At 43.2% G+C, this 12046-nt stretch overlaps 2 protein-coding genes across 3 annotated transcripts; one reads left to right on the top strand and one right to left on the bottom strand.

The window, feature by feature from the left end:
* Positions 1–363: 363 nt before the first annotated feature.
* Positions 364–5261, top strand: umps (uridine monophosphate synthetase). The gene is made up of 10 exons (XM_080903170.1): positions 364–808; positions 1446–1599; positions 1946–2070; positions 2180–2367; positions 2474–2565; positions 2701–2861; positions 2941–3058; positions 3154–3329; positions 3419–3533; positions 3994–5261. The coding sequence occupies exons 1-10, from the start codon at positions 659–661 to the stop codon at positions 4170–4172; spliced, it is 1458 nt and encodes a 485-aa protein (XP_080759296.1). The 5' UTR covers positions 364–658; the 3' UTR covers positions 4173–5261.
* Positions 5262–5408: 147 nt separating this feature from the next.
* LOC308410094 (uncharacterized protein) lies at positions 5409–10018 on the bottom strand. Of its 2 annotated transcripts, none has more exons than XM_080903171.1 (4): positions 9930–10018; positions 7081–7244; positions 6872–7009; positions 5409–5632 (listed from the first exon to the last, which is right to left on the bottom strand). In XM_080903171.1, the coding sequence occupies exons 1-4, from the start codon at positions 10000–10002 to the stop codon at positions 5498–5500; spliced, it is 510 nt and encodes a 169-aa protein (XP_080759297.1). In that variant the 5' UTR covers positions 10003–10018; the 3' UTR covers positions 5409–5497. The 2 variants fall into 2 exon arrangements, with proteins under 2 accessions (XP_080759297.1, XP_080759298.1); XM_080903172.1 differs by having other exon boundaries at positions 6887–7009.
* Between the last annotated feature and the right edge of the window lie 2028 nt (positions 10019–12046).

The following is a 12046-nucleotide window of genomic DNA, read 5'->3' as shown; positions in this document are numbered from 1 at the left end:
AAATAAAACTGTCATATGCAAAACTAGGGTGGCACGTGGGGTGGCAAGAGATCATTTTAGGGTGGCACCACCCACCGCACGCCACCCCACGCCACCCCATGCCACCTTTCTCGATCCGCCCCTGGAATCATGGGCTTGCAGGAAGCCCTTTTATGACCGAAACTCTTAAAGTTAAAAGATAATAAAACATACAATATGTTTTCACCAACCAAATCGATTTGACGTTATTTTTTGAATACATGGCTTATGAGCATGGCGGAGGTCTGTGCTTTTATTTTGAAGGGCTATTACGCTGACGCGGGTATTTACTTCCGGTTAGGGCGTACTTTTCTCATCCATACGTCTTCTTCTGGATGTGCTGGAGCCTATCACAGCTGAGAGGCTGGACAGCAGCCTGTCGCAACGTTATTTATTCGAGTCTTCATTTTTGAACTTTCACAAACAACGATTCTTTCTACCAGGCTTCTTCACGTTTCTTCACTGAGCTACGCGACATTTGATCTGTAAACATTAAAAGCTCTTAAAACGGACATTGACGCTTTTATTCTGAAAGGTTTAGCGGAAGTTTTTGTGTTACCGTAACTGGGGTAGCGCGAATTGGACGAGCAAGTTTTGAGGACGAGTGAAAGTGCAGCCGAAGCTCGTAAATACGGAGAGAATGGACGGCGCTTCAATTGATAGTTTAATCCTGAAGCTCCACGACGTGAACGGAGTGAAGTTCGGGGAATACAAGCTGAAGAGCGGCCTGATGACACCCATTTATATCGACCTGAGGGTGCTCGTGTCCCACCCCGCGCTCATGAACCAGGTAACACGTGCTGTCTTCGTGACTGCAGAACAGAACAGCTTAAAGCGATACCGGACACACGAAACGTCTGCCGGATGCACTTTTTAAAGGCAAAAGTATCTGTGTAGGCACTCGTCAGTTCCTGTGTAATATTCATACTCACGTGGTTTATTTCACGGTAATGCAGCAGACACAATGACTGAGTTTCAGGGATCCCCTCCTTTCACGGAAAATAACAGTTAAAACAGATAAGACTGGACCTCTCACCAGCTAATCACTCACTCCAGCCTCAATAATCGTTACAGGAATCAGCAGCTTTCTGAAGCAATACCGCTCTTCAAGTCACTCAGGATAAGACTCATTTATTTAAATTGGCTTTTAATTAGATTTGTGCTGTGTGTTTTATTGTTAATGTATTTTATGTATTTCTGTTTTATATTACTGTGAAGCACTTTGTGGTTTTTATCCTGTGAAAAGTGCTATATAAATAAATTGATTTGATTTGATGAGCGTTTCAAACCATTCAGCCTTAAACAGCCGGTCATTTAACTGTATCAGCTTTTTAACATTTTATTAGAAGTTCATCATCTGCAACACATCACTCTAAACTGGTCTTTTTTTCTGACAACAGACCCAAACTACTGTTTTTTACTTCCAGGTGGCAAATCTCATCTACGAGCGAGTGCAGGAAGAGGGTCTGCAGTTCGACTCTGTGTGTGGGGTTCCTTACACAGCCTTGCCTTTGGCCACAATTATCTGCTCACGACATGAACTGCCCATGCTCATCAGGCGGAAGGAGGCCAAGGACTACGGTGAGCCGCTCTCAGCTGATCAGGTTTTCAAAAAAATAAAAAACAATGCTGCCACTACAGGCTCTGATTAAACTTGCTGTCCAGATGTTTGAAAAACCTGAAGCCTCAGGCAGTACCCCCGCTGAGGTGTGCATGAATACACAGGTGTCCAGTGTAGGCAGACATTAAACTCTCTGAAATCCCAGTTCAATGGTACAGAACCTGCGTAAACCAACCTAAAAAATAAAATGCAAAGCAAGAAAGTGCATGCTTCATCTTGCATGCTGTATTGTTGGTTAATATTTCATAGTTTGAGAATTACTGTAAGTTTGTCCTTCAGTATTTGCCTTCTGTATCTCTGCTTCAGGAACCAAACGGCTGGTGGAGGGGTCGTTCCGTCAGGGGGATACGTGCCTGATCATTGAGGACACGGTGACCAGCGGCACCAGCATCCTGGAGACTGCCGAAGTGCTCTACAAAGAGGGACTGAAGGTCCAGAATCTAACCTTACAGTAAAGATAATAATATCATAGTTACGCTGTACTGATGTCATCAAGAGCAGCAATACACAAGAATGACCTCTGACATGTTTTTATTCAAGGTGACGGATGCAATTGTGCTAATGGACAGAGAGCAAGGTGGCGTGGAGATGTTGGCATCAAAGGGAATCAAGCTCCATCCCATCATCTCCATATCTCAGCTGCTCCGTGTGCTGCAGGCAGCCGAACGCATCGACGCCCAAACCGCCCAGATTGTCCTCGAGTTCATCCGGGACAACAACACTTTCAGGTACAACTCTCCAGACGTTTTCCCCCGGTGTAGCTGGTGTGTCTGCTTGCATTACGCTACAATCTAGAAACTGTCTGGTGAAACTGTCACCTTGACTCACTCTCAGGCCCAAGAATGGCACAGACTCTCCAGCCAGCAAGAAGCTGTGTGTGGAACAGAAGCTGGAGCTCAGTTATTCAGAAAGAGCCAAGTTACCAAGTATGTAGTCTTAAATTATTTAGTTATTTCACGTCAAAACAGAGACTGGTGGTGTTTTCACTGAGCTCCACACACGTGCTGTGTCTGCTCTTGCTCTTTTCTTTTCTCATTTTCTTTTCCTTCTGTTGTCTGCAGACATCCATCCTCTAGCATCAAAACTGCTGAAGATTATGGAGGAGAAACAGTCCAATCTTTGTGTGTCTGCTGATGTAACCAGCAGCGATGAGCTGCTCCAGCTGGCCGAGTCGCTCGGTCCAAAGATCTGCATGCTGAAGACCCACGTAGACATCCTCCAGGTACAGCGGGATCAACTAAAACCTCAAATCTGTACATGCAACAAACAAACTGATGGTTTTTTTCCATATGTGTTAACAGGACTACACATTAGCCTTTATTCAGAAAATGCAGGCCGTGGCAGAAAAGCACAACTTTCTTATCTTTGAAGATCGCAAGTTTGCTGACATCGGGAACACAGTCAAGCATCAGTATGAGGGTGAGACGATTTCACGTCTTTTGGTCGTGTAAATTCAAAGTGACTTAAAAATGTCTCCAAAGTAGTCGAACGCTGTGATCTTGTCTTTTCTCCAGGTGGTTTGTACCAGATTTCATCGTGGTCCCACATAGTGAATGCCCACGCAGTGCCGGGGCCGGGAGTGGTGAAAGGTCTGAGCGCTGTAGGGAAGCCTCTGGCCCGAGGCTGTTTGCTCATAGCTCAGATGAGCTCCCAGGGATCGCTGGCTGCTGGTGAATACACGAAGGCTGTGGTGAGCTCATTTCTGTGTGCTCTTCTTCTAAGTTTGTTTACATGTGCTTTGTGTTCTTTTCAGTTTACAGCTGCTTTGTGTTTTCATAGGTGCAAATGGCAGAGGAGCACTCGGACTTTGTGATTGGGTTTATCTGTGGCACTAAGCTCACAGAGAGGCCAGAGTTCATCCACATGACCCCCGGGGTGCAGATGCAGGCGGGAGGTAAGTCTGACAGCTTTTACTGAACTTTGAGCTGACGTTTCTTTGTTTATCATCATTTTTTCCACTTATATTCATCATACTAAAAGAACTACGAAGTGAGTTGTGAATGCACTGTCTATATGAAATCCACCCTACTGAAGATACATGGATACACAGTGCATGCACTCAGTGCTACATCCCTTGTTGTTGTAACCCGAGGAATCACACACGTCCCATCAGGAGATTCAGAGAGTTGTGTTAACTCGTTCGAGGTTTTTATAAAGTTCAGGCCAAACTGCACCTCAGGCAGCCTTGCACTCCGCTTTTTGCCTCTTTATGGTGCCATGACTCATTTCTAACACAGGGTGGTGCTGTAGTACATGAAACTAGTGCCGCCCCTGCTATTGCTGATCTCCCAAAGTCTGTATCAGTCTCCTCTAAACCTACTTTCCCTTCTCTCGGCCTCCCTCCCCCCTTACAGGAGATTTGCTGGGCCAGCAGTACACCACTCCAGAGGAAGTTATCTACAGCAAAGCCTCTGATGTCATCATCGTGGGACGAGGCATTTTGGCAGCCTCTGATAGGGTGGAAGCTGCGGAGTTGTACAGGAAGTCGGGCTGGGATGCTTACAGAAAGAGAGTGGGCCAGAGCAGCATCTAAGTAACTCTCTGACTCGAGTTTCAGAGTGCACCTGTGACGAGGACCTGTGCAGCTGATCAGAGTGTTTTGAAGGCAGCGTGTAATTATGCACACGCTACCGTTCACTTCAGGTATCACTGCCACATCAGTGTGCAACACTACAGTGTTTGACACTTGGAGCGTGTTCTTGGCAGGTGTGCGTTTTACTGTTGATCTGCTGCTTTAAATGTTTGTGATTCATTCCTTTTAAATTTGTTGCACAACTTGAACTGATTTCTAATCTCAATGTTTTTTCTGATCAGGTTTCAGTAGTTGGTTTTAAATAATGGATTGAGGTCATTCCTCCGGTCTGAGTACTACAGTGACGATTTCGAAATGGAGATTCACTTAAAATAGTGCAGGATGTCTCTTACAGCACGAAAAAGTAGCTCTGTGTATGTCACAAAACCACCACCCCTTGCATGCTGTTATATCAGTGCTAAAACACTAGATAGAAATGCTACAATATTTTGTGGGGGTGGTGTGACTGTGAGCTCTGTCTCCTGCGTTTGAATCACCAGCCAGCAGGGGGCTCTGTTTGGGGTTTGTTCCTTCTTTCTGGGCTTCCAGGGGTTCTCTCCGACTTCCTCCCGCACTCCACAAACTTGGGATACCCTCCAATCCCTGCGTGACCCTGAATTGGAGGAGAAGAAGAAGAAGAAGAAGGACACTAATAGTTCAAGCTTCAAGTTCAGGGCATTTTTAATTCACAGAGGTTCTTCATTAGTCTTCACGTGTTCACAAACAGCGTAAATCCCATGAAGGAGCCTTTTAACTGCACCTGCGTGTACTGTTGGTGGATTTTGCAGTTAGTCACAGCGCTGAACAGTGCTGAACAAACTGAATGATGATTTAACTCTTGATTTTGGGAAATACTTAATTTTAGGTACTACGGACCCGCTCAACAGTGTTTTAACCCCTGCACTTGTTTGGTTATTAGTTGATTATTAACCTCAGATTACTGTGACTTGGACGAGGGAAAGCTGAATGGAGCTCATACCTGTCTCTATTAGATCTATTGTCTGCCGTCCTTATCGTTTCACATACATAAATAAATGATCTTTATATAAATTTATGACTCTTCTTTCTAAAGACATTAGCTAGCTTGTGCCTTGGAGCCACGGCGGTTGCAGGGCAGGCACTACATGAGATAAAGGAGCTTCATATTAGAGTCAGTAGTTTTATTCTTTTGATGCTTTTCACCTCTGCAGATGGTTTTCACACCACAGGCAAATTCTTTTTCAATGAACTGTAAGAACAGTAACTGTAAATAAGTAGGACGAAGAAATGCATTTCAGGAAGAGGAATCATTCATGAATATGCCATTGTTTAGAGCACAGAGATGATGTTGATGATGATCCCTGTTTGTTGTCCTCAAAGTCGAAGGTGGTGCTTCTGTGACTCTCACGGGTTTTTCCAGTTCCTCTCACAGGTGACTGTTCCTGCATACAAAAGAAATGGTGCCCACTGGTTTTAAACTTCCCCAAGTGTAACTTCACCAATAATAATAATTTAGAAAAGGGTTTCTCTTACTAAGCCATCAAATAAAAGCATGGAAACAGTGTGTGTCATATGGTTATAAAAAACAGGCAAATGCAGAGACTTGCATTTAAATAAAGTGTCTCTTGTCTTAATCATATGTGACCTGGTTGTGGTTACGTTCACCGTCAGTATGCAAAGGCCCATTTTGAGGCAGGAAAAACCCTGCAGATGTCCGTTTAGATTAAAATGTGGGGAATTTGGAGGCCACAATAACACCTTGAAGTCTTTTTGAATTTTTCTTTTTTTGGAAACCACAATGTTTTTTTCCCCATGTGGAAGCGTACGTCGTGCCATGGAACATCACGCTTCTTGTGCTGGCTTTCCTTCTTCCCATAATGCAAACTGCTGTGATGCGCAGTCACCTCGTCACCCATATGATGTCAAAGAATGTCTAGATGGACACAGTCAAACAGTCAGGTCTCTCACATGCCCAGTGTAGGTCGTTTGGTCATGTAATTAAAAACTCTGTGTGTGCTAATATGCACTGTGACACCAGCACTGAGGGTTTCACTGTGTGGTGCTGCTCCTGTGGGATTGTACTGTCCATGCACACTCATGAGCTCTGGGTGTCCATGACCCTTGGCACCGGTTCACCGGTTGTCTTTTCTTGGACCTCTACACTCAGAAAACTAAAGGTGCCAACTGGACCCAAAAGTGGTTCTTTAGACTGATGCCATAGAAGATGCCACAAAGAACCTTTCAAACAATGGTTCTTTGAAGAACCATTTCTTTCAGTGGTTCGTTGAAGAACCTTTAAAGGCACCCCAAAGAACCATCAAGAAAAGGTTCTTTGGGATGCCTTTAATGGTTTTTCAAAGAACCTTTTTTTCAAAAGGTTCTTTAAAAACCATTTTAAAGAACCTTTTTTGAGTGGTTCTTTAAAGAACAATTTTAAATCTTTCAAAATAAAATGTATCATAAATTGGATCTGAGTACAGTAAAATAAATACGAGCACAGCATAGACATATATCAATGGTTTCGTAGTTACCAAAAGCTAAAAACGCATTTTAACCCTCAGCACAACATCACTACTAATACATGTCACATATTATTTAAACAGTAATAATTCAATATTTTTACTATACTATAAATAAATATATATAAATACTATATCTATAGATAACGCAACAATTATTACATGTATTAATAACACCTGCAGTTGTTTCAGTTTTTCACAGGTGTTTCCTGTCAGCTGGTCAACCTCACTCAGGTGGACATCCATATCAGCCAACCAAATGACAAGCTCCTCCCTCTGTGCTCCTTCTGAGACAAAGAGCTGAGAGAGAGAGAAACGGGGTCAGTTATAAAGAAGAGAGAAACCCTCCTCAGAAGGTCTGACTCGCATACCTGCAGTCGACCTGTGATGGACTCCAGTTTGGCGTTCACGTCATCCCAGTGGCGGCCGCACTCCCTCGCCAATGTCAGCAGCCGAGTCTGCAGGGTGCCCCTGTTCGACTCCTCCTGGTCAGGCTCTCCAGCTGGATGAGCCGAGGTCCTGCCTCTCGCCGCCTCTGAACACACAAGCACAAATTGCATCTGAAGCAGGGGGTGCAGCTTTTTTTTTGTTTTGCTATTCTTTTCTAAATCCAGGCTTGATCACGTGGAGGTATTTGGAAAACTTTTCTGGCGAGATTGTTGTCTTGCAGAAAGTCAAATCAAATGTATGCGATACACAATCACTTCACAAGAACACATTATTAAAACAAGTCCAGTTCTTGCCTGATTTTAAGTGAATTCTGCATCAAAACAGGGTAACAGAATTAAAACGAGTGTTTGCAGCAAATGTGAGCACAAAGCCTCACTTTGTACCAGCCTGCTATTACAGTTCTCCTCTATGCAGACAACTTTCCTGTTTTCAAGGCACAACTTGGAGCTGCTGTACAAATCTTATGGATACACACTAAATGAAACAATAGTGTGCACGACTCCAGATTCTGATCCCTCGTCCTAACATGGTCCCAAAAGGCTCACAAAAAACACCATAGCAACAGCAATAAAGCAAATGGTGAGGCTTCAAAATACAAAGTTCATAAACCAATGGCTGACATGGGTTTTATCATAGGGGTGATAAATATATAACATATTGTCGTAAGACTAAAAGTATAATACGGATTTTAGTCTGAGAGATTTGATGTTCATTCGCCTGCAGGTGCACTTTACCTGACTGCTCCGCTTTCCACAACGTTTTGCACATCACTATCTAATACAGGAAGTAGGTGAACTAAAACAAGTCATCTTTCTCTGTGAGAGGACCATATTAATGAAACCAACCCCAATGACACCATAGAGATCACTAAAGATGCTCCTGCTGCTTTTCTTCCTCCTCATCCTAAGCTTCCTTCTCCTTGTCCTCGACTTCCATCCCACTGTAATTTAATCAAAGGCTACGTTCACACTGCAGGCGAAAGCGCATCAAATCCGACTTTTCTGACCCTATGCGACCCATATCCGATCATGCTATGACAGTGTCAACTGTACAAGTTCGATAGTTTTAAATCCGATCTGGGTCACTTTCGTATGTGGTCCTGAATCCGACACATATCTGATGTTTTATAAAGCGGCTGCTGTTTGATGGTCAGGTCGCATTAAATCCGTCTTTTACGTCACTGACACAAGACAGACGCCAACTATCAGCGCCGGAGAAGGCATCGTGAACGCTTCCTGTCCATCCAGTGAAACTGTTGAGAAGACGACGTTGGAGAAACGTGAACATTTTCTTTGTACTGTATAATCTGCAGATTCTGACAGAAATCTGCAGCTATCCTTTGAAGCAGCGCTCCTCTAAAACAGCAACAAGGGTCATTATTAGGCCAAATGTAAATAACAAAATAACTTTATAACTTAAAGCAAAATTGGGAAACGTAAAGTCCGAAACAAGTCTTTATATTAAGGTGCATCAGTCAAACTGTTGTTCTGGGTCTAAACTGAGCGCGTTGTGTGTGACGTCTTCTTTTGCGCATGCAAATAGTATAGTAAATAGTAATATTTTATTAAAATTTCAAACTAAAGTACAGTATTTGAATGTGTGCATTGTGTCTACTGTTTGTTAACTGACAATATTCATAAACATCTTAATAACAAATTCCATATTCTATTACCACATTATTTGTGATCAATGGGTTGGCGGGGTTAGGGGTGTGTGTGTGTGTGTGTGTGTGTGTGTGTGTGTGTGTGTGTGTGTGTGTGGGGGGGGGGGGGGGGGGTCTTTAGGCTTTGGCCCCCACACCTGCCACCAGTATATTTTTAAGCAAGTATTTCTAACTTTTAATTGAATATTCAGTTTCCTACCATCTGCTCTTAAAGGGTAACCTGAGGGAGGTAACCCACCCTCCCCCTTCGCACACACATGCACACAAACAAAACACAGTAGAATTCACAGCCTCATTATAGTGAATAAATATTTATGCCATTTTACACCATCAAACTTAGACAGCTAAGGATGAAGAACCTTTGGTTCTTTAAAGAACCATTTGCTGAAGAACCATCTACAAAATAAAAAGGTTCTTTGACGTAGGATGGTTCTTTAAAGAACCACGAAGACATCTGAAGAACCATTTAAGAACCATAATGTTTCTGAGAGTAGTGGCAAGTATACAAGCAGTCCTCATCAACCACTGAATCTTACAAACCCATAACACAACTTAATGTGTTTTGTTAGTAATACCTTTTAAATACCTTAATTTTTAATACTTTCTAAAGCAAATTGCTTATCAGTGTGAAGCAGCCTTATTAAAGAAAAGCCTTGTGGTGTCAAATTTTCTCTATAACAGCCACAAAAGATAAAAGTCTTTCCAAGGATCTCTCCTTTTAACCTATAGAAACATGAAAATAGGAAAACAAGTTTATCACAAGATCATAACAAGGAGTTAAAACTAGAGTCCACAGCAGAATAAGCTGTTTGACATTGGCAGAGAAGATTTAACGAGGTTTTCATGGGCACAACCTACATACGCAGCTCTGCTGCTCAACCCACAAATGCATTTTCCCACAAATGTAGCTCCATTAAAGGGGAAACAAACAGACCTTCCAACAGTACAAGATTTACTGCCAAGAAGCAGTTACAGCAAAGAAATAATCACCCAAACACACACTTCACTACACACTTCCTCACTTTTTATATCATAAATTTATATCAGTGCACTTTGTATTGTACAGGTGAGAGCCTATAATATTATTCAGAGAACCTGGATGATTACCTATGAGGAAGAACTTGGCTACAGAGGGTAGAAAAAGGTCCCTTTGAACAGGAAGCCTCTGAAGGGTAGCCATCTGCCTTTCCAGTGGAGTGAGAAGAAAGCCGTGTGAATAGAAGAGCACTGAGAGACAACAACATGAGAATAAACAGGTGGGTGGGCTGGTAGGGACAGTTCAGCGATATAGATGAGCGGGAGCTTTAGTACAATAATCCAAAATCATTTGTATCTATCTTTTTTCCTGACGTTGTAGTTTTCAGATTTAGATATACTGGACTCACTGAAATATCTGAATGAATGAATACATCTAAACACTAATATCCTTTCCAGTGTTCTCTTTGGGTAAATGTGTATGAAGATATGTTTCCTGGTGGATTTCCCACCAAATTTAAACACCAAACTTTTCCTCCACTAACTCTGAGACGATTTTCCCTCAGAGTTACAGAGCAAGGTGTGTCGCTCTGCAGCAGAAAGTTATTTGCAAGGCAGATAATATGAAAATGATTCCCACACGGACGCTGAATGAGACAAAACGAGCAGGTTGGCAGGTAGCTACGTTACAATGAGCCCTTTTACAGTTCAGTGCAGGCACAAAGGTCGTTGCCCGGCACGGAGAAGAGGAGGGAGGGGGGGCTTTGGATGGAGAAAAGGCGTTAGTAAGAATAATTCATTTTGTGTGGGTGTTTGGTGTGACCTCCCATCAACACACACACACACACACACGTAGAGACAACCCTCCCCCTTTATGTCAATATTGGATCAGAGTAACGCACCATGCGACAGGTGTCTGTGCCTGCCCCGAGGATCCACTTTGAGGGGTGGAGAAAGGAAAAGAGTGAGCCAGTGGAGAGAGAGAGCGTGTAGAGGTATAAAAGGTGAGGTCTGAGGTTGCGCCTGCTATTATTTCTTTGCTTCTTCTAAAGGTAAGCTTTGAAGCTCCTCACTCGTTCCCTTTCAGAGAATCCATTCTGACAACTTTTGCTTGGTGCTGTAACTTTTTAAAATCTTCTCCTAAAGGTTGAACATGAAGAAGCCAGCTGATTTATGCCCATCACATCCCTCTCTGGACCGACTTACGCTGTGACCTTTCCCCGTTTGTCCGTATTTGCTTCACGTTGAGCCTCACGTACAATACCTGAAGATGAAGTTTTGTTCGTTCGGCTCGCGTTACGCAGGTACGGGTTGGCAACCGGAAAAGGCACAAGGATGACTTTTAGTTAGGGAAGATCACTGGGAAGCCTTTAAATGAGACGAATGATAATGTTGTTTCCTGCAACCAGTTCAAGGTGTTTTCATTGAATGTCCCAAAGGGGTAAGGACAGGTAGCTGAGTCAAAGTGTGGCCTTTGTTTTAGTAACTCCAGGGTGTTGTACATATCACTGAACAGGTAGATTGTCTCATTTGCATACAGCTGGCAGCAGGCAACGCTCTAAAGAAAGCAGTGGCAGCAGAAGCAGCTCACTACCTGACTGAACAAGTAACAATCATTCAAAGTCTGACGGGCAAAGACTCTTTTGTTGCCTCTGTGTTTGTTTAGAAAGGAACAAAGGTGCTCTGATGCTATAATAGATGTTGCAGTTTAAATCTGACATGTACTGTATATGTCTTTTCTTTTTTTTTTACTGAAAAAGTAAAGATATCTAAGTAAGACTATGTATCCCAGACTCAACTCAATCCACATGTTCTGTCAAAAGCAGCCGCCTTAAACAGACACACCTGTCTGCTCACAGCAGCAGTAACAGCGTCAGTGACACACGCTATCACTGCTGCAAATGTGGGTAACTGACACTGGGACTGGGTCCAAGTAATAATCACTCACTGTTTTTTTTTGTTTTTTTGGCGGGGGGAGGGGGGGGGGGGGTCAGTCAGTGGTTGAACCTGTCTTTGTGTGTTTGCCTAAACTGCCCCAGAGTGACACGAGTACGCACGGAGAAGGCTGACATTTACAGCGGCAGGGATCCGTAATTCCCTTTAGTGCTTTTTTTGATAATCATTTTCCTATTGGCACATTCATGATGACAGAACGTGTTTTCCACTGGAGGTCTGTATGTCACCATCCATCTCTTACGTCATAAAGAGAGACTGCAGGCAAGCACCAGAGAGCAGAGAGATGGGCTTAA

This window comes from Rhamphochromis sp. 'chilingali' (assembly GCF_963969265.1).
Source record: "Rhamphochromis sp. 'chilingali' genome assembly, chromosome: 14".
In the NCBI taxonomy this organism is placed as follows: Eukaryota; Metazoa; Chordata; class Actinopteri; order Cichliformes; family Cichlidae; genus Rhamphochromis; species Rhamphochromis sp. 'chilingali'.
Note: the sequence above shows the minus strand (reverse complement) of the source record. Positions and strands in the feature narration are given on the sequence as shown.